The sequence below is a fragment of the Papio anubis genome, chromosome 4 (assembly GCF_008728515.1).
Source record: "Papio anubis isolate 15944 chromosome 4, Panubis1.0, whole genome shotgun sequence".
Lineage (NCBI taxonomy): Eukaryota > Metazoa > Chordata > Mammalia > Primates > Cercopithecidae > Papio > Papio anubis.
The window spans coordinates 118,261,192-118,282,964 of NC_044979.1; the positions used below are offsets into that span (position 1 = coordinate 118,261,192).

The 21,773-nt window shown below is 38.8% G+C and overlaps 1 protein-coding gene across 2 annotated transcripts in view; it reads left to right on the forward strand.

Moving 5' to 3' along the window:
* ABCA13 (ATP binding cassette subfamily A member 13) overlaps positions 1-21,773 on the forward strand; it is a 492,370-nt gene that overhangs the window by 329,059 nt on the left and 141,538 nt on the right. For both annotated transcript variants that reach the window (XM_017956721.3, XM_031665413.1), the window contains 3 exons: positions 782-890; positions 19,405-19,459; positions 20,960-21,137. In XM_017956721.3, coding sequence (XP_017812210.3) covers positions 782-890; positions 19,405-19,459; positions 20,960-21,137 — 342 coding nt within the window. The remainder of the gene's footprint in view (positions 1-781; positions 891-19,404; positions 19,460-20,959; positions 21,138-21,773) is intronic.

The following is a 21,773-nucleotide window of genomic DNA, read 5'->3' on the forward strand; positions in this document are numbered from 1 at the left end:
TTCCTCCAAGCCTTAACTTGCTGTGGTGCAGTTCTAATTCTACCAAGTGGATTATCTGTCACAAAAGGCAGACTCTTCTAGAGAAATGAGCTGTTCAGTCAATTGAATTAAGACCAAAATGCATCAGTTGGAGTCATCATAGTTCTAGAAGATACTCACTTGCTTTTCAAATTAATAATATATTTTCATTTTTATTAAAATATTGATACTTTGAAATATAGATACTGATGGTGTGATTAGTGTTTTTTATGATGCTTCTTATTCCAGCTTTAATAACATTGTCTTTCTCTTATTTTCACCTTTCTCTTGACAGGCATGCTACTTTATTCTCCATGCTCAGTAAATGTTCAGTTCAGTTTATTCTGAGAAATAATGTTCCATGCTCAGTTATTAATTTGAAAGTAATCATTTTTTTTCTGATCATCTTCCACACTTTTAATTTGCAGGTCAAATTTCATTAGCTTACTAACTGAGAAAGAAAAAAAATGATAGGCTTTGGTTCCTTTTTTCTTGTAAGAATATAATTATAGAGCAACATTCACATTTGTTCTGGGGAAAATTAATCTATTTTTAGCTGTAAATTATATGCTTGAGATAAATATAAAATTAGCATACTGGAATTGACTGCTCACTGTCAGCCACCAGGAACATTACTTTGAATCCTGCACTCAGGTGCCTTGGAAGTCAATTGACACATATGTTCTTTATATCCCAGAATAGTTGACAAACAGACTTAAGAACTAATTTTGTGAGAGCCATTAAATTATCTTTCTTTTTTTAGGTGTGGTATAATCAGAAGGGTTTTCATTCCCTACCTTCCTACTTAAATCATCTAAACAACCTTATTTTGTGGCAGCACCTACCCCCTACTGTGGACTGGCGACAATACGGTAATGTTATTTTTCATGCATTATAATTCACTACTTTCAAAAGACAATGTTTTTAAAAGTGAAAGAAGCAGAAAAGGTTTTGAATAGAAATGTGAGGAGCAATGAGAAAGTTTCTACTTGGCAGCCAATCCATGTCTAAACACAATACAAAGTTGTAGGCTCTCTTTCCCTTTATTTGTGTGTCATTAAATGTCTTTACTTTCTTGAACCTATAACCTCCTCTGTAGGATGAGGGGAACAAAATGTGACTGGTGAGTTATCTCCTAAAATTATTTTATTCTGTGACTTAGTATCTTACAGAAGCAAGAAAAATTTTATCTTTTAAAGACAATATTATATGGAATACTGTGACAGAGAATACAGACTGTCCCTCCTCCTTATCATTGGGAAGATGAACATCACATTTTGATTTATGCTGAGCCCTCAATTCATCAATTATTTATGTTGATCATGGATTCATTATCTATGCTTTCTTATTTTGGTAAATGGCACGGGTCCATTTCTGGTATCCAGAGTTACCTTATTGGTTTAAGTAAATGTTTATTTGTTTCACTTGGGTGGGATAAATTATAATTTGTTAATTTAATTTAGTTTCTTTTCTAAAGAAAGGAAAGAAACAAGAAGTATAAGCAACATACCATGTCCACCACAATTTATTGACAAAATATATTTGTTGAAACATTAATTCACATAGACATCAACACTAAACAATTTTTCTAATATACTCTCACTTTATTTCAATCGTACTTTATTTTTCCATATTTATTTTTCCTTCTACACCAATTTTTTTAACAAAGTAAATTTAATTATTTTGTGGTACTGTAATTATTTTGGAATGATAATAGGTAATATAAAAGTTAAAAATGTACATGACTAAGAGAAGTATAAAAATAGTATAATAGTCATACAGAGTAGGGACAGCAGAATAACGTTTATAAAATATTTGAAATGTATCAAGAACTTCATTAGATATTTAACATCCATGGTCTTATCTAATTTTTATGTCAAGTTTGTAAGATAGACAATATTTGCCTACTTTACTGATTAGAAAACTGATTTTCAGAAAACATCTGAGCAAGGTAATAATAGGGCCATAATTGGATTCTAGCTCTAGCTGATAACAAACTCTTGCTCTTCTACGACATCAAACCGAGACGTCATTCTGGTGGGCATGAATACAGCGTGGTTCACAGAGGGGAAGTCATTAACATTGGATCTTGAACAATGAGCAGAAGTTTGACTGAGGTCAGAAAGCCATTCCAGGTCTCAGCAATGCAATAACAATCATAGTGTATGTTCAGCTTATGTGGAAGAGTCCAGTTTGACCTCATCATAAAGCTGAACATAGAGGGATAATTGTTGATCACTTTGGAAAGGTTGTTTAACATAAAATGCTGCTTGGCTTTGACTGACATGATGAAGAGTATGGAGTTTGGTAAGCAATAGACAGGCTTTACCAATATGTGACAATAAGAATGACATCATATAAGTAATATGTTAGGAAGAATGATCTGGAAACCGCTGATTAAAGGAAGAAGACTGGTGGCAATTTAATGACCTATTGGAAGGATACTGCTTACAATTTTGAGGCCAGGATGAATCCAGAGGAAAAAGAAATGATAAATTTCAGACAGATGGGAGAAAAGATTGAGGCACTAGGGATGGGAATAAACAAGATTTTAAGAAAGGCTAAAATATAAACCTGAGCATTTTAAAGTTCAGTACTGATGACATTATAAGAAATGTCAGGGAGAAGATACGTTTTCAAGGAAGGGGTGAGGTGATTTGTGCAGGATCAGAGATGCTACTTTGGTTCACATATATAGATGAAAATGTGCAGTAGGATTCAGAAAACTGGAGAGAAAAGTTCAGTAGAGCAGTCATAGGTAACCTAAGTTCTAACCTTAATAACAAATGATAGATAAAAGTGTGGTAAAGTGAGATCCTGCATGGGTCAGACACAGGCTCAGAACAGAAGAGGGCTATGGGTAGAACAGAGGGAAGAGGACAAAATTCTGTATCCCTTGAGGTAAGAAGATCTTGGCATGAAGGCCATTGGGGCAGAATTTCACACAGATGGGCAGGAAAAATGAAATATTTCAGGGTCATCCAGAAGAATAAGAATGCAGAGGTTTTGCTGGTGACCTCCAGAGGGCTAGTTCAATGGTATTTCAGAAATGAAAAATTAAAGTAGAAGGAATTAAGCAGAGAGAGGTTTTTTTCGAAACGAGACTAAACAGATAAATTCTAATTTGACTTGTTGATGCATCATCATGGGAAAGGAAGGTTTGTGCAATAAATTGGGAATATACAATACATAGCCCCACAGGAGGGTGTGTTGGGAGTTATTATCAAAATATTGATAAAGAACTCCCACAAGCAGGGCTCTGAAGAAAATATTGTATTACATCCCTTGATGCGTGCTTGTTCCTATGGGAAATGGACAGAGCTAGAACTATTAGCTTAATAATTATAGTGAAACAAACCTTGCCCCAGTATGGAGCTTCGATAAATCCCGTGAAAGCAGAAGTTGTGTTTTGCTCCCTGTTGGTCTCAGCAGTCCCACAGCACCAGGCTCAGGGGACATTCAGGCTATAACAAGTGAATGCACGGATCATTGTACTACACGGACAATATATCACACTTCTCATCACAATGGTTTTTGATGAGGTTTCAGCAGATGTACACATTCTAATATTAGAGATTTCTGAATCCTGATGCAGGCCACATGATAAGAAGCTATTTTCTTAAAACCCAGGCTGGCCCTTTCTCTCTGTTGAGTAAATTTGCAGCTTTTCAGAACCCCTAATTTTGAACCTAAAACTCATTGTAAATCTGAATATTATAATGATTCAACTGGAGTCAGTTTTTAAAGTATTGAAAGGCTGGTACTGGCCTAGACCAAATAGATGTGGTTTGAGAAGTGAATCTCCAAGGTAAATCATTTCCTCCTGTATGAGTATGACTGCAATTGGGGTGTTCTCTACTTAGTGAGTGCAAAAGATGCCAAGACTTCCTTGCAAGTACAGCCTAGAGCCTGGGGGAAAGGCATGGATTTGGGGGTACATGTAAGGGATGAAAAAAGCATGGAATATATTTTCATATCAGAGACTTTTTTCCTCTCTTTATGCTCACATTAGTAACTTAGTCACATGTCATGTAATATTTTTCAGAATCTCACGGAAATTTAAGTCAGTTGAGGCCAAAATCCTAATCTTGATTGCGTTTTGTCCTGCATATTCCGTGGTAAATCAGCAAATCTTATCTCTTCTGCCCTTGAAATCCTGAATGTGCACATTTTCAGTATGTTACTATTGCTCACCTGGCCCATGGTACCATGCACTCCTACCTGGACGCTTTCACCAGCTTATTTTGTGGGTCCCTGGGGCCACCCTTGCTCCCTACCCCAAAAGTCTCATCTCTGCATACGTGCCCACCATCACCCATGGAATGTATCTGTCAGATTACAGCATCCCCTCTGGCTTCCTATAGCTCTTAAAAGAAAGAAACAATTCCTACCTATGACCTGCAGGTCCTCCCTGGTCTGGGCCCTGCAGCCTCTCCTGCTTCATCTCAAACCACTTAATCGCAACCTTGCTGAAATTTCAACTCTAGCCACATCTGACTCCTTGCTTTCTCCTAAGTATGCCACCTGTTCTCCCATTTCACATCACAGTTCCCTTTTCTGGAATTTTCTCTCCCTTATATTTACATGACTTGCCCACTCACTTTCTTTTAACTTTTCCCAGCAATGTCCAACTGGGGTGAAATACTAAAAATACAAAAACAAAACACAAATCCAATTCTATGTGCCCACCGCAGATGACCTTGGGTAACTTTTTGATGATAGTCTATGTCTGCGCATCTTCCTATTCTGGTTGCACTCTTCTGAAAGCGTTTTTGTCAAGATTCCACTTATATTGATTCAGCAATAAAGGCACAATCAAGATGTTGATATTTCTCTGGGAAAAGTATTTCTAAAATTGTAAACCTCGTCCTTCTTGCCCAATATTCAAGACTTTTAATGTCTCACATGTGTGTTCATGATAAAGATCACACTTCTAAATTGGCATGTGCTAGCTGCTCCTGACCTATCATCTCAGCCTCGTCTCTCCCTTACGGCCTCTCACTTTCCCCTCTGTGTGGCTGGCCTTTGCATCACTGCCCTGCCGTCCCTGTGAGCCTGGTATCTGCATTGCCTCTGCTGAGACTGCCTGTCTTCTCCTGCATCACCTTAAGCATTCCTGCTCAACTTTCTAGGCCCATCTCAGACATCAGCTCTGCTGGAATACTCACCACCCTTGCAGGATGAATTAGTGGCTTTTCTTTCTTCTCCCATAGTTATTTGCTTATGAAATTCATCCATATATTTATTTTTAGCAAGCATTCATATAATGACAGATATTTCCCAGACACTGTGTTAGGTCATTGCTGTATTTTGAATGTGTCTCCCAAAAGTCTATGTGTTGGAAACTTGGTCCCCAGTGTAACAGTGTTGGGAGGAGGGGCCTTTGGGAGGTGCTTGGGTCATGAGGGCTCCACTGTCATGAATGACTTAATGCCGGTGTCTCAGGAGTGGGCTACTTATTGCTGGTGCCATGCCCTTGGAGTTCCCAGACTCCAGACTGTGAAAAACAACATTTTTCCTTTATTAATTATCCAGTCTCATAGCTGGGCATGGTGGCTCATTCTTGTAACCCCAGAACTTTGGTTGGCTGAGGCAGGTGTATCACCTGAAGTCAGGAGTTGGAGACCAGTCTGGCCAACGTGGGGAAACCCTGTCTCTACTAAAAATAAAAAGAAATTAGCCGGGTGTGTTGGTGGACACCTGTAATCCCAGCTACTTGGGAGGCTGAGGCAGGAGAATTGCTTGAATCCGGGAGACGGAGGTTGCAGTGAGCTAACATCACTGTACTCCAGCATGAGCGACGGTCTCAATAAATAAATAAATAAATAAATAACCCATTCTCAGGTATTCTATTATAGCAAAAGAAAATAGACTAAGACAGTCATTAGAGCAGTTGATACTTCACGTTATCATTATTTGTTTACATTCCTTTGTTAATAAGAATGTAAACACTTCTTGGAAGGTGTTTATACTACTGATGTTTGTGTTTTCTAAAGTCTTTATTCATAGATATTTAATAAATATGTTATTTAAGTGAATTTGCTTTTGCACTACATTTTAGGATTACTATAGTACATTACATTATGATAATTACCTTCTAAAAGAAAGATAAATATGCAGCAAAATACGTACTTGCTTCTTTCATTACTAGGACCTTTTAAGTTGGCATAATTTTATTAAATTAAAATGTTAAATAAAGACATAATGAACCTAAGAGGAAATTTCTTTTAATAAGATTAACAGAATAAGTGAAAACAGAAGATTAAATAGATAGTGCTTAAGTAGATAAGAAGGTATCTTCCTCTGATAGAGTAAAAATGAAAGGGGATAGGTATTATTTTATTTTGTGTTATTGGGGGTGGTTGTGGGTGGTGATGATAGCAGTTGTAAAGGTTAAACTTCTCCAACTACTTATTGAAATTTCATCCAAACCTTGGAGTGCTAGTAATGAAGTGCCACCGTGTGAGAGGAATTAACCTCAGCAATGTCATGAACAAGCTAGATCCATGGTCATTAAACTGTCTACTCATTGGAATCACTTAAGCGTTTAAAAAATACTTATTTCTGTCGCTAACCCAAAAATATTCTGATTTGCTTGATTTGGAGTAAGTCTTTGACAGCAGGCATTTTAAATGTTTTTGGGTGATTCTAATTGTAATGAAGTCTGAGAACCACTGGGTTAAACTGATAAACTTCCCAGCTGATCCATATTTTGACCATTGAAGCGGGAAAACAGACAGAAGTATAAGTTAGTAGTCAGTTTAGAGATATCCACACTCACCTTCTGACTGCTAGGAAGGAACCTGATAGATACCTGGCTACTGGGTGTCAGGGGAGGACTGTTCTGTATTAGAACAAGGAAGAGCTCTTGTCTTTCTTTTCTCCACATTTATATATCTCCTTTGTAATCCCCTGGAGGGCCACAACTCATTAGTATGCTGTAGACCCCAGAGGGGAAGGAGAAGGGTGGTGCATGTTGCATGCTAGGATGATGGGACAGAGATGAAATGAACCTGGGAGCAGTGAATGACATGCATGGTAGTTTTTCCTGCTTTGCTTTTGATGAAATGAGAAACCTGCTAAAATCTCCAAATCATAACAGAGAGTATGAGCATGAGAACAGGGGAAAATCTCTGATCTGTAATAGAGCTACTGAATGAACCGCATTGGCTATTGGTAATTGGCTAGCATTCATAACTTTCAACATGCCCTTGAGAGCTTTGGAGATATATAGAGAGAAGATCTGGTGGTACCCAAGTGAAGGTAAAGGGGCACCCTGGTAAGGGAGGATTCTGAGCAATGAAAAGCATCAGTACTAGCTTGCCCTTGCTGGAATCAAGAAGGAGTAAGAAACAAAAGGACAGCAAAGCCAGTTACCAAACCCAGCGTGGAACAAGGACTGATCCCCCAACCACAGAGAGGAGGACATTGCATATATTGAGAGGGTGTTTTCACGGGGAGCATCTCATGGTGTGTTTATATCTGCATAAATAGAGGAAAATGTGTGAACTCTATGAAAGAGAGGATAAAAGATAAGAAGAAAATGCCAGGCGGAGCTGCAGTGTGTTACAAAAAAGGAGCTAACTTAGATGAAGACAGAAATATGAATTTTCGTTGGATACAGTGAATAACATTATTGATTAATTACAAACCTCTCTCCTTCATTTAGAATTATTGACTTAAAGAACAAACATGCAGTATTCTCTAAGAACACACAGGGAAAAGGTGACACAGTAAAACTGATCAGAGGGGAAAAGCTAGAGGAGTCAGTATAGAAAAAAAGCAGATGAATCACAAAGAAAGAAGCAATGATGTAAGAAGAAAATGAATCAAACACAAAACAAAACAACAAAATAATTCTGTACCAATGGATTGGAAGAGTTTGTCATGATTCTATCAAAATTTGTGAATTAGGTATTATGGCAGTAGCAATGATTGATGGACAAATTTGGTGAATTTTCTAAAGTTCAAGGATAAAGAAAAAAGTTTTTACAAAGCAACGAGTCAAAGCACATTAGTTTCAAAGGAATGAAAATAAGACTGGCCTCTGACATTTTTTATAATTTCCTTTGAGATTTCATCTTTGACTCAGGGATTGTTTAGACACACGTTATTTAAATTCTAAGTTTTTGAGATTTTCCTGTGGTCTTTCTGTTACTGATTTCTGGTTTGATTCATCATGGTCAGTGACCATACTCTGCATTATTTCAATTATTTTAAATTGGTTGAAGTTCATTTTATGGTCAGGATATTGTTTATCTTGAAGCTTCCATGGGTGATTAAGAAAAAAGTATTCTACTCGTTGTTAGACATGTATGTTATATGTCAATTAGATCCTGTTGGTTGATTATGTGGTGTTGTTCTTCCGTATCTTCCCTGATCATTAAAGATTACTGAATCTTCGCTGAAGATCATCACTGACACATATCATTTGCTGAGAGGCGAGTAGTAAAGTCTCCAAATTGTGGCTTTGTTTCTTTGTTCAGTTCCATCAGTTTTTGCTTCATGTATTTTGAAGCTCTGAGGTACACGTCAAGTGTGTACCTCACATTGGTACCTTACAGACATATGGCATAGTCACATATTTCTGGTGGATTGAGCCTTTTATCATTTGGGATGATTATATTTTCCTGGTAGATTAATCCTTTGCATATATGTAGTGTTCCTCTTTGTCACTAGTAAATGTAGTTGCTGTGAGATCTATTTTATCTGATATTAACGTAGTCGCTCCTTCTCTTATTCTTTTGGTTAATGTTTACATGCTATATCTTTTCCATTATTTTTTTTCCAACCTATCTCATTGTGTAAAGTGAGTTTTGTGTAGAGCGTATATTGTTGGGTCGTATTTTTTAAACTGAGCTTCCTATCTCTGCCTTTTAATTGGTGTTTGGGAATCATTTACATTTAAGGTAATTGCTTATATATTTGGGTGTAAGTTTGACACCATCATTTGTTTTATGTTTCCTGTTTCTCTTTTCTTGCTTTGCATGAGTTACTTGAGCATTTTTTTTTCAGGATTCTATCATGGTTTATTTATAGTATTTTTAAGTATATACATTGATTTAATTTTCTTAGTGGTTCTTCTAGGTGTTAAAATACATATGTATGACTTATCACAGTCTACTGATATTGTTATTTACTATCTTGGGTGACGTGTAGAAAGCTTACTTCAATTTAGGTCCTTTTACCCTGTTTACCTTTAAAATATTATTGTCTTAAGTATTTCCTATACATCGAGCACCACATCAGATGGTGTTCTAATTTTTAGTTGAGTCACCAAATGTGACTTAGGAAACTCATGAGGTGAACGATAGTCTATTATGTATGCTGCTATTTTTAATACATCTTGATGTTCATCTTTCCTTTTGGAAGTTCTAAGCCTTTTCCTGTTATGATTTCCTTTGTGTTTAAGTAACTTCTTTTGCTATTCCTTAAGAGTAGGTTTGCTAATGACAAATTTGCTTGTTTTTTTCACTGGATACAATCTTTATTTCACCTTGATTCTTGAACGATATTTTCACTGAATATAGAATTCATGGTTGACAATTAAAGAAAAGCTCAGCACTTAAAAAATGTGCTACCTCCTTTTGGCTTCCATGGTTTCAAATTAGAAATCCAACTATTACTCTAGTTGGTATTTTCTTCCCTCTCTCTTTGTGACTGCTTTAAAGAATTTTTTTTGTTGTTGACTTATTAGTTTCTAGAAATTTAATTATAATGTATCTTGGTGTAGCTTTCTTTGGTTTTATCCTATTTGGGATTTACTTAGCTCTTGGATTTTTAGTTTTTTTTTTTTTTGTTTGTTTTTTGTTTTTTTTTGCCAAACTTGGGAAGTTTTCAGCTGTTATGTCTTTGAACACTTTTTCAGCCCCACTCACGCTTTCCCTTTTCTCTGAGATCGGGTAATGAGATTATTAGCTCTTGTATTGTTTTTCCACAGGTCTCTTTCCTGAGTCTCATTTTTAAAAAAGTTTATTTCTCTATGTTATTTAAATTGGATAAGTTTTATGTTTTCAACTCGAGTCCATGGAGTCTCTTTTTTTTTTAGCTGCACTCAACTGTGGAGCATACAGTGGGTTTTTAATTTCTGTCATTGTATATTTTAGTTTTAGAATTTTCATTTGTTTTTTAATCATTTATATTTTCTAGTGAGATTTTAATTTGTTTTTCATATTTAAGGAAAATTCAGCATTACTTTTTGAAGCATCTTTATGATACACATTGTCAGATAATTCTGACATTCAGTTCATTTTGACATTACCATCTGTTTATTATCTTTCTCAACTGGTAATATTCTGGCTCTTGTTGTGAAGGATTATTTTCAGTTATATCCTAGACATTTTGGAAACTGTAGTATGTGACTCTGGATGCCTTTTCCTAGCAGGCAACCCTTCTGTTGAGGAATCGTATGAGAGCCACCTAGATGTGTATGTTTTGATCCCCTGTGGGCCCGATGACACCACCCTGACTAGGCAAAGGTAGAGAACTGACTTACACTGCTTTTGTGCAGATGAGTGGGATCAGATTGCCCACCAGCCTCACTGACACATTTATGGTAAATGAGGCATTGACTCATGCTGTCTCATTGCCTCTAAGTGAGGAAGGAGTAGAGTCTGCTCCCCACTGGACCCTGATGATGCTGGAGACAGTTAGTGAAGTACCAGCTAGCTCACTTTGAAAGTATTCTTTAGTCTCATCTGATCGAAGCCAGATGGGAATGGATGCTTGGCATCCGTCTGGGTCCTGCTGACACTGGGGTCAGGGCAGTGGTGGAACCAGGGTACTGAGTAGCCATATTCTGCACTTCTGGGTTCAGTCTCATTGCTGCCAGGTAGATGTGGAGGCTCAGTTCTTCACTTGTCTCTCGTGACATGAGAAGTAGAGTGGCAGCTAGCCCTGTCTCACTCTGCTTTGTGAAGTCTCATTGCTACCAGGAGGGATGGAGACTCAACTTGCCTCAGGACCCCAGTGAGAAAACCACTGTGCCCCTTGTCTCTGTCAGGTAGGGAGTGGAAGATTCACTACCCAAAGGGCCCTGCTGAAACCTGAGAGAGTGGAGACAGTTTTGCTGGTGGTGTTTGCCTAGAGTAAGGCAGATATTGCTAAAGAGTAGTTCTTTTGTTAGACCACTCTTTTCCGCGTCCTTTGGTTTTTTTATTTGTGGGAGTCTTTCTTATTTGTACTTGTTGAGTTTCAATTTGGAGACTTGGGCAATGCCTTGTTCAGGATGTATGTGAGGTGATAAGGAAGCCAGGGTATTTATTGTTGTATTGTTGAAGTCTTACAGTATCAGGGCACCACCATCTTGTTTGCATCCCAGAATCTTCCTATTTCTATTTGTTGTGTTATGTCCAGCAGTTTTTCATTGGAAAAATGAGGACCTGGCAGAACTGGGGCTGCTCCATCTAGAGGGAATATCTCTGGCATATTAACCACAACCTCAAAGGCGAGAATAATAGAAGAGCACCTATGGAATATGGAAAGAAAAAGCTATACTCCCCACATTCTGCACCTAGTGAAGATGTTTCCTGTAAAGCACATGGGCCACAGAGATATGCTCATGTAGAATATGGCTCAAAAATATATTGTAGACATATTGTTCATGAAAAAGAATGCCAGGAGATAGCTACTTGAGATATTAACTGAAATGAAGATCATGAAAAATATTGAATGCACACAAGGAAGAAAAGAACTTGGGTGAGCACCGGTTGTAGTGAAGGACATAGATTATGCAAAGGTTTGTATGCGTGTGGTAAAAAATTAATGGAAGATCAAGAATTATCCATTAAACTGAACGTATGTAATATAAAACTTAATAATAATAGTTACATGTAGAGAAAATTCTCAACAGAAATAATTAAGATCCAAATGCAAACAGTGATTACTTCTGATTGATTTTGGATAGAATTATAAGTTATTTTAATTTTATTCTTCACCCTATTTTAAAATTTAAAACCCTTCTACAATTGGCATCTATTACTCATAAGAGTAATAATTAATCTTAGTGTTGAGAAAAATACATTTTTTTCAGGATAGATTGATGAGGAAGAGAGAGAGTAAGTCATCAAAATGCCAATGTAGTCAGAAGAGCTCATATATTTCTTTTAATAGTTTGTTAGATTGAATTAACTTTTTACCCTTCCATATTTCAGTGATATCTCATAGTGAATCAATTAAAACAACATAAACTTTCCACATATACTGATGGTAAGACAAATTTTTTCCTTTTGATGTAGATGCTTACAGACATCTGGGCATTAATACTTCTAAAGACATACATTTTATAGGAGTAATGAACCCAAAAGTGAGTACTTGAATTGGAGACATGTTAAGTATCTTGCTATCATAATGGATATTCAATGAAAACACAGATGTGCATTTTTACCAAAGACAAATAAACAGAGTCTGGAAACCATAACAGATGTAGCCATAATGAGAACACTAAATGAGAAAACTAATTTTGTACATTCGTACATTGCTGTGGGCCAATTCCTGGAAAGAAAAGCCGGAATATAAATGATAAAACAAGCAAACAAAGAAAAATTATTCAAATGTACTCAACATGTACATTATGAAACGTCATTTCTGAAAACTTATGAAGTAATGTCGTAAAGACTTGAGTGAGCTTCTTCTGCTCAATTCTGGTGTTGAAACTATGCCCCTTTTACTTAGGAGCCTTGTACCTTTTACCAACATCATTGTCTCAAGATTCTATTACAGTACAATTGTTATCTAACTAGAATACTGAGTGCTCAACATACAATGAAATCAACAACCCAATTACAGAGATTGTCCATTGCAATAACGTGTTTTTTATAGCAAGGATATCAAAGACTATAAATGATTTTCCTAGTCTCATAGGAAATTGATTAGACTGGTATCCAGAAAATCAGGGTTGTAGTTCTCACTCTGGCACCAATTATGCTTGACCTCAGATAAGTTAGTAGAGTATGCTTATGCCTCCGTTTCCTTACCTGCACCCACTCACCAACCCTCGGCTACACTTCCTTTACAGTAGGCTCCATCACGTCTGGTGGGATTCCTCTTTATGAGACAGGGCATAGCTATCCTCTCTTTCTTTGGATGCATGAAGAGAGCTCTGCTTTCTAACATTTTACCATTTTATAGAACAAGGGGTATCATGGGAAGGTGCAGGGTAGTGTGAGGGTGAGCCCATGCAGTTGCAATTGCTCCTACCTGCTGCTTTTTGCTCAGGGATCTAGGACAACCAAGGATCCTTAAGTAGGAGAGTAAGCTTCCACCTGTGTCTTGTTTGTTCTTTCTTTATTCATTACTCTTATTTTTGAGAAAGTACCTGTTATTTATTTAAATATCTCCAAGTCTGTCTTCCTTTTTGAAAAATAAGAGTAAAATCTTTTTAGCACCAATTTAAAGATATATTAACTTGATTTTTTTTTTTTTTTTGAGACGGAGTCTCACTCTGTTGCCCAGGGTGGAGCGCAGTGGCCGAACTCAGCTCACTGCAAGCTCCGCCTCCTGGGTTTACACCAAGCTTGATTTTTATATATGTTTAATTCTATGCAGCTGGTTTCAAAGAATGACTATGATTCTAAAAACATCTAATGTAGTGATTGACAAGCTAAATCGCAATATAAAAATGAAAAGTTCTCCCAGTGTTCCTAAACCAAAACATTACATGGGTTTCACCCTGCACCTCTCTGCCACCCCTCCAGTCTTCCCACTGAAGCTCCAGGGCAGCCCTGCAGGATTGCACTTTCCTTGCACTCCAGCCCTGTGCTGAGGTATCCTGTGCATCTGGAATCTACCCTTCCTTAGAAAGCTCCCTGACTTCCTCCCACCCTGGTGCTCCTCCCACCCTGGTGCACCCAACATCCTAAGTGACTTTATACAGGACATAGTCCTGTGAGTGGGCTGTAGTACCCCCACCACACTGTGATTTCTCAGGGAGGGCCTACTTGTCCCTCCCATCAAACTTCTGTGGCATAATGGGCAGGGAAAAGATGCATGTTGAATGAATTCTCAGTTCTGTGAAGGAAGAGGAATCAAATCTCTATTTGACCCTTGGTGAAACTCAATTACTGTCCAGTGCCCTGGTTTTCACCACCAAGATCATACCAAAGTCAGAACATTCTTTAACCCTTGGCCTGACAGGGGCAGGCTGTTGCCTTATAAAAGGTGGTGGTCAATGTCCAGTGGAGGGAGGTGGGGAGTGAACTCAAGACTGACAGCAGGTCCAGGGTTTTCTCTACTTACTTGATGACATTATTTTCCTAAACACTGTGGTCTAAGGCCCACTTATTCTCTGTGTCTTAGCTTTGAAAGATACTTTTTAATTTCAGAGTGAAAACATGGGAATGTTAAGCCCAAAGTGCTTAGGAATTGTCCAGGAGCTCTGAGTCCTGAGCAGAAAGGCCCCATTCCAAGGCCATGAGGATTCCCTAGAGGGCCCTGTGAGAGGAACTGTAGATCACTGTGTTCTTCAACAGAGTGTCTTTAAATATTTACTCTGTGACAATCATGTAAATTATAGGACTCTAAAGCCAGTGCCAAATTGAAAATCTGTGGCCCCTCTGAATTATTTATGAGTAAGGGACCTAGGAAGGGAGAGGCAGCCACTGTAGTTTGGGGGGTTCTGGTATTTGCACCAGTGGTTTTTTACTTCTGAGACCTAGGCGGAGACAGAGGTCATGGAGGATTATAGCTATGTGCAAAAAATTGGAAGAGGAGGCAGGATGGCTGCCATCAGTGGGCTCTCTCCTGAAGTTCTTTATGTGAAATTTATCAGCTGCTCTATTCTGCTGTCATAGTTGAGGTTTTCATTTCTATGTTATGCTGTCATTGGGATCCATTGCGGCTCATTGTACAGGCAGGATTATCAGTGCTCTGTATGTTAGTAGGTGATCTGAAGAAAGAGGCACAGACCTGGGACTCCAGACACGTGGGTTCTGCCTGTGTCAGGAGCAAGTTCCAGACTCCAGGAAAAGTCACTACATTCCTCTGATTCTGTTTCTGCTTCTGGAACACAAGGGCCTGTCCAAGCTAGACCACTTCATGGGATTTCATTTTCCTATAATAATTTACCGTTCTAAAATGCTGAAGCTGACTTACAAAGAACTGTGCATAGTATACTAGCTTCCTTAACACAATTTCACCATCAGATTACTGAATAAGAAAATGTATTATGAAAACATCCAGTAGAAGATCTGGCACATTGGGGAATTACTAACTACAGGAGCAGTCAATCATTTCACCAGCGGGATGGGAGACCAGATGTACTCTCGCCCCCTAGATTAAAACCCTAAAAGAATGACACAAATCCAGGAAATGTACTAAAATGAAGGGCAATAAATTCATAACAGAGGAACTAGGGTACAGAAAGCAAATATGAGAGCACTGTTTTTAATCTTTCAGCAATGACTGTCATGGTTTAAGGTAAGGAAAAGTATTTATGCCACTTGATCAAATAAAGATCCAACCTTGGTATTTTAACATTTTATTATTGAGCTCCCCACAGAAACAGCAGTGTTCTTTTGGCAGCTTTTCACTGCAGAATGAACAGAACAGAGGCCTTCAGCCTCTAGCCTTGTATCTTTCCCACTGTATGGCTATAGTCTTCAGAAAACCAGACATGTGTGCTGAAGAAAGATGTATGATATGCTGGCAGGGAAATGATTGTGGTGTCTGCAGACCAAGGTCTGAATCTCAGCTGTGTCACAGCTGTTAGTCTATAGGAAAATTTCCTAAATATTTGTGCTTCAGATACTGCTTCTGTAAACAGGCATAATATTTCTGATGTGACATAGTTGCTCTATCAGAATTTATACAGTCTAATGTCCTAAACAGCATACAGTACATGGCTACAGGCTAATTTTTGTGTATTTCTGGCTACTAACCCTTTCTTTCTGCTCACAAGTATGAAAGGACTTAGCGTTTGAGATTTCCCTCTCCTCCTTTTTACCTTTCATTTACCTCCTTTAAATTTTCATACTCCTGAAAACTTAATTAATCCTCTTTTTGTGCGCAGTGAGGATAACTAAGATCTAATTTCTCAGCAAATGTTTTAGTATGCAAAATGTTATTAACTATAGTTGCCATGCTATACATCTGGTTTCCAGAACTTATTTATATATTTACTTATGTGTGTATTTATTTATTGAGAGAGATGAGGTCTCACTCTGTTGGCCAGGCTGGAATACAGTGGTCCAGTCATGGTTTACCGCAGCCTCAAAATCCTGGGCTCAAGCAGTCCTCCCACCTCAGCCTTTCAAGTAGCTGAGACTACAATTGCATGCCACCATGCCCTGATAAGTAAAACAATTTGTTTGGTAGAAATGGGGGATCTCCATGTTGTCCAGGCTGGCCTCAAACTCCTGGGCTTAAGCAATCCTCCTTCCTTGGCCTCCCAAAGAGCTGAGATTACAGGTGTGAGCTACCATGCCCAGCCTTTATCTTATGTCTGGAATTTTGTATCCTTTGACTAACATCTCCCCATTGCCTCTTTCCCCTGGCCCCTGGTGACAGCCTTCTGCTCTCCCTTTCTGTGAATTTGATTTTTAAAAGTTCTACATATAAATGAGATTTTGCAGTGTTTGCCTTTCTTTGACTGGCTTATTTCACTTAACATAATGTCCTTCATGTTCATTCATGTTGTCTCAAAGACAGAATTTCCTTCTCTTCTGAAGCTGAGTAATGTTCCATTATGTGCATGAATATCTGTCTATCTTATATTTTCTGTATCCATTCATTTATCAAGGGACACAAGTTATTTTCATATCTTGGCTATTGTGAATAATGCTGCAATGAACATGGGCCTGCAGATATCCCTTCAAGATAGTATTTTATTTTACTTTATTTTTTGACATATATCCAGAAATGGGTTTGCTAGAGCATATGGTAGACCTATTTTTAATTTTTTGAGACATCCCATACTGTTTTCTGTAATGGCTCTACTAATTTACATTCCCACCAGCAGGATAAAAATTGTGATAATAATTTTGTAATGTATACATATATCAAAACATTACATTGTACACCTTAAATGTATGCAATTTTTATTTATCAATTATACTTGAATAAAGCTGGAAACAAAACAAACAAAATGAAAGCAATAATAATTGAAAACAAAGGAAATTTAATTCAGCGTTGGACAGACATGAGGCAGGAGTTGGGTGTCAGCAGGGCTGGACAGGAAGCATAAGGAAATGATGACGCATGCCTGCAGCCATAGTTTGGGGAAATGATAACAATCCAGCTTTTCAAATGGGAGCAGTGGGAGAATACAAAGATTGGATTTGACTTTAAAGGAGATCTGTGTCTAGGTAAAGAATATGGGCTCTATATTTTTCTATTTCTTTCTGGAAGTTCTCTAGACTTTCTGGGTGAGGGGATTCATCAGTGTGTGGAGAAGCGAGCTGAGCAGGCATGCACATGTTTGTGAGTGAGGCCTGGCACAGCGAGGATGGAGTTCAGGTGAAAGTAACAGGACTCGGCAACTTCTTGGACGTGTGGGGTTAAGAAGAGCAGGGAGATGGGAGGACTTAGTGTTTTCTGAGCCTGGGTGACTGGGAAGATGATGGGGATATTTGCCCCAGAGTGTGTGTGTGTGTGTATGTGTGTGTGTGTATTTAGGTTAAACAATTTCAGTATTCTACTGTGTTCCTCAAATAATGTAATTCCAAGACATGTACTTAGCTAACCACATTTCTCGGGATCCTCTTAATCTAGAATGTTCTCATTCTTTTGTAGAATCTGGAAGAGCACACAACATTGCAAATATACTCCCACCATCCACAGCACCAGTGGGGCACGGGCCATACTTTGGCAGGATCTGATACTTTATAAACACTATCTAATGTCACTTGACTTTTTCCAACCCCCTGACAAGGTTGGTTGACATTGGGCTGCACATGAAGTGAGAAGCTGCCTGTGAGTCAACACTTTAGCTAGGAAGGACAGGACTGGCAGGCCCCATGAGAAGTAGGCTAGAAGTCAAGCTTGGTGAAAGAAAGACACATAGGAGAAAGACTGGTGGGTGTTACTGGTCCAGACAGGTGAGGGTTCAAGACCATAATTCAGTCATGATGAATGTGGTAAGTCCAGGATCCAGCAGACGATGCAGCAGGTGTCAGGCACACACACTGTGAGCCTGGACCGGAATATCTGGGCAGTATTAATTTATAATCAAAAAAATTATTCTGGAAAACTGTACAGTGGATTTGCTGAACCAATAGCTCCTACTGTTGTTGCTTCTATGAGCCAGAACTTGCCTTAGTGTGTAGCTGAGTCCCCAGTGGAAGGAAAAAAAGGCTGGCATAGCTGGGGAGAAGAGCAGGTGGCAAAGGGACAGAAGTCCAGATGCTTGGTGGCAAAACTGTTGGAATTTTGGAGCACTGTAGCCTGTTCCAACTCTGTACCTTTTATGTATGTTTACTTATACCCCATGATGTTTCAGTAAGAATTTAATATGCTCTCATAAGGCAATGCAAAATACCAATGATAAGATAAATTAAAATGCAGGTGATAGGATAAAATCAAATACAGATGATAAGGTAAATTGAAGGTGAGCCAAAAGAAAAATAAGCAAAATCTATGACTGGCAAAATGAAATGGAGCAAGGATTTGTGCCTTTGGTAATGGCCTCCACATACAAGCCACACATTTGACTCCAATCACTGACACAACCAATTAGGAAAAGGAAACCTGATTACTCTCACAGTCCGCAATGTCCAAGATAAAACACGAACCGATTTTATTTATGGAATTCTTCTTAACACAATATTGACTAGAATTCTCTAGGGAAGCACTATCCCACTCGGTGATATTATAAACAGCTCTTATAATAAAATCCTTTTAATTGATAAGCTGATGGCAATTTCTTCATTTTGGCTGCTGGCATCACACGCATGCACAAGCCCAAGAAAGCAAGCAAAGTGAAACAAAACAAACAACTCCTAAACCAAAATTGGTTCAATGGAACAGTTCAGTTTTCTATCTATCTAGACCTGGCTTCATCTAGAAGTGAATATTGATCTGATACATATGAAATAGTCTTATTTGCGTATTGTTACTTAGCCTGAGTAAGTTTCCTCTCTGCAAACATAGGCTATGGGATACTTATGAGGATTAGACAATAAAATGTGAGAACCTATAAACACAGTGCCTGTCATGTAAAGCATGAACAAGTCATACTGGTTATGTTTGACAACAACATCAGTGACAGAAATCCCAGCACATATTTGCTGAATTTCACAGTGCCATTTGCCATTCTTTTCTGCTAATCGGCCGGGGCATGGGCAAAGCAAGCAGGATACATCGTGATGGCACAGGGAATCTGCGTAGCCTGTAGATGAGCCGCGATTCACCATGAGCAGGCTGAAGGCTTACTTTTCAATTTGTCTTTCACAGGAATAACACTCTACAGCCACCCATATGGAGGGGCCTTGCTGAATGAGGACAGGATGTGAGTTGACGGAATGCTGAGGGGTGTGTCACTCTGACTATGGAAGAAAATCTGTGGGTTACTTAGGGATGACTTTGGTCTCTCTTTTGTATTTGCCCCAAGAGATGGCTTATAGAATTAGTAAGAAATGCCCACAGGACTTGAACATTTCTTTCCAAAGTGTGAGAAAAATGACTATTAAGAGAGGCGGTGCATTGACTGAGCTTAAAACAGATGATTATGTCATGCAACTGTACTTCTAAGCATAAATTATTCTAAGGGAATGATTTACCAGAAGCTTATGTGGCTGTACACCTTCCAAAGAGTTTTTGGGGTTAAAATCATAAACATTGTATTCATGTAGGTCAACATAGTAATGCCTCCTTGAATATTTCTCATGCAAGATTTTCCTCAAGATCCAGATGGAGACATGGGCGGGGATAAGGCCAGAGCTCTTCAGGTACAGAATTCTGTGCCAGTTCTCACTGTCTTTGTAAAGGGTAGCACACTTCCACCTGTCTTCTCTCTTTCTCCCCCATCTCCCTTCTCTGTGATATGGTTGACAAACTGTTAATTAAAAGTCAATAATAAAAATAGGTATTTAAAAATACTTTAAAATAATTTAAAATACCTACCAAATTAAGTTGGAGAATGCAAATCTGCTTAATGGGCATTCTCTGCTCAAGTTGTTAATCTGGCAGGAACCGGCAGGAAGCATGGGTTGGGTTGCAGCTTGTCCTCACATTCCCATAATGATTTTCAGGATTCTAGCTTTAACAGTGTCTGACACCTTCCAGAATTCCAAGAGTAGGCTAGCTGACATCTGTTGTAGAGTGCGACACAATGGAGCAGAAGGCATGGCACAGCAGATGACTTGTGCTGAGGAGTTCCATCGTGTCGGCCTCCTGAAAGACCATCTGTGGTCTGATTGTTCCTAAAGAAGGGAGGGGTTGAGAGGAGGCAGCAATTGACTTGAGTGAAAGTAGTAGTGCTCCAGGTAAAACCATTACTAAGAAAATGTACAGTGTATATTATTACAAAGCACCTCAATCTATTGCAAAATCTCTTTGGCATTTCATGTGACTAAATTCAGAGATGGGCCAGTAGTACAGTGTGGAGCTGTAGTGAAGGCTCCTCTCTGGCAGATGCTACTGCATTGCAAAGCAGTCCCCGTGTGGGAAAAGGTCACAGCTTACCCGGATGCTGCTCAGAGGATATCTTTCATCTTAATTGGGAGTCAAGCTCAATGGTGAAGAGCAGATTTTGACACAAGAAAGCTCTGAAATGCCCTCAAACTGTGCTCCTCAGTTATGTCTTCTGTAAACTGAGCTTAGTCATCCATGTCTCAAAAGGTGGCTGAGGGGACTTAATGAGGGAATCCATGCCCTTAGTCAACATGCCTGGCTGATTATGAATTTTTAATTAGCAGTTTTCACTGCTGTCATCATTGCTGATTGTTATTAGCAAAGAAGGCTTGTGTTCTTCGTCTGGCGCCTGAGAGCTGCTCTGTTCTGCCCGCAGCCTGGAGAGCATCCGTCAGTGTGGAGTGGCCCTCTGCATCGTGCTGGGATTCTCCATCCTGTCTGCATCCATCGGCAGCTCCGTGGTGAGGGACAGAGTGATTGGAGCCAAAAGGTTGCAGCACATAAGTGGCCTTGGCTACAGAACGTACTGGTTCACAAACTTCCTATATGACATGGTATGATTTGGGAATGAGATTCTGTGTGCTTCCACAATAGTGATCTAAATCGTGTGTGTGTATGGAGGGATGGAGGGGAGCGTGGGGCCCTGGCTGCCTCGGAGTGTCCACAAAAAGGGGTCATGTTATTGATAAGAGCATTTCAGATTAAGTTACCTTTACTGATCACCATAGAATTGGTTCCTAATGGGAAGACTGACAAGCTTCAGGCTGGAGAACTCGGAAATTATAGAACTTCACAAAGATGTAAAGTTTCTTCCTGAGGAGATGAGGAGATAATCACCTTTACTATGCTTTTCTCAACGGGGTAGTAGGTGAGATGATAAAAATCACTAGAAATGATCTTTCATCTGCATGCCTAACACCCGCCTCTGTGAGACCTGTGCCTCATTGCCTAATAGGTATGGTAGGTATTACTAGCATTTCTGGAATGCACTCAGTTCCCCAGTGGAAACCCTCCAGATCAGCGTCTCTAGTCCTTAGGGACAATAATGGATGCTTTGTCTAGGTGTTCCCTATTCTTCAGGACATTTATCTTAACTAAAAAAAATGCATCTTATATGATAAGTTGTTCTTAGTGGTCAATATCTACTGTTATTGTTATCTGGTGGAGCTGTCTTTATTTTGTAGGAAAGT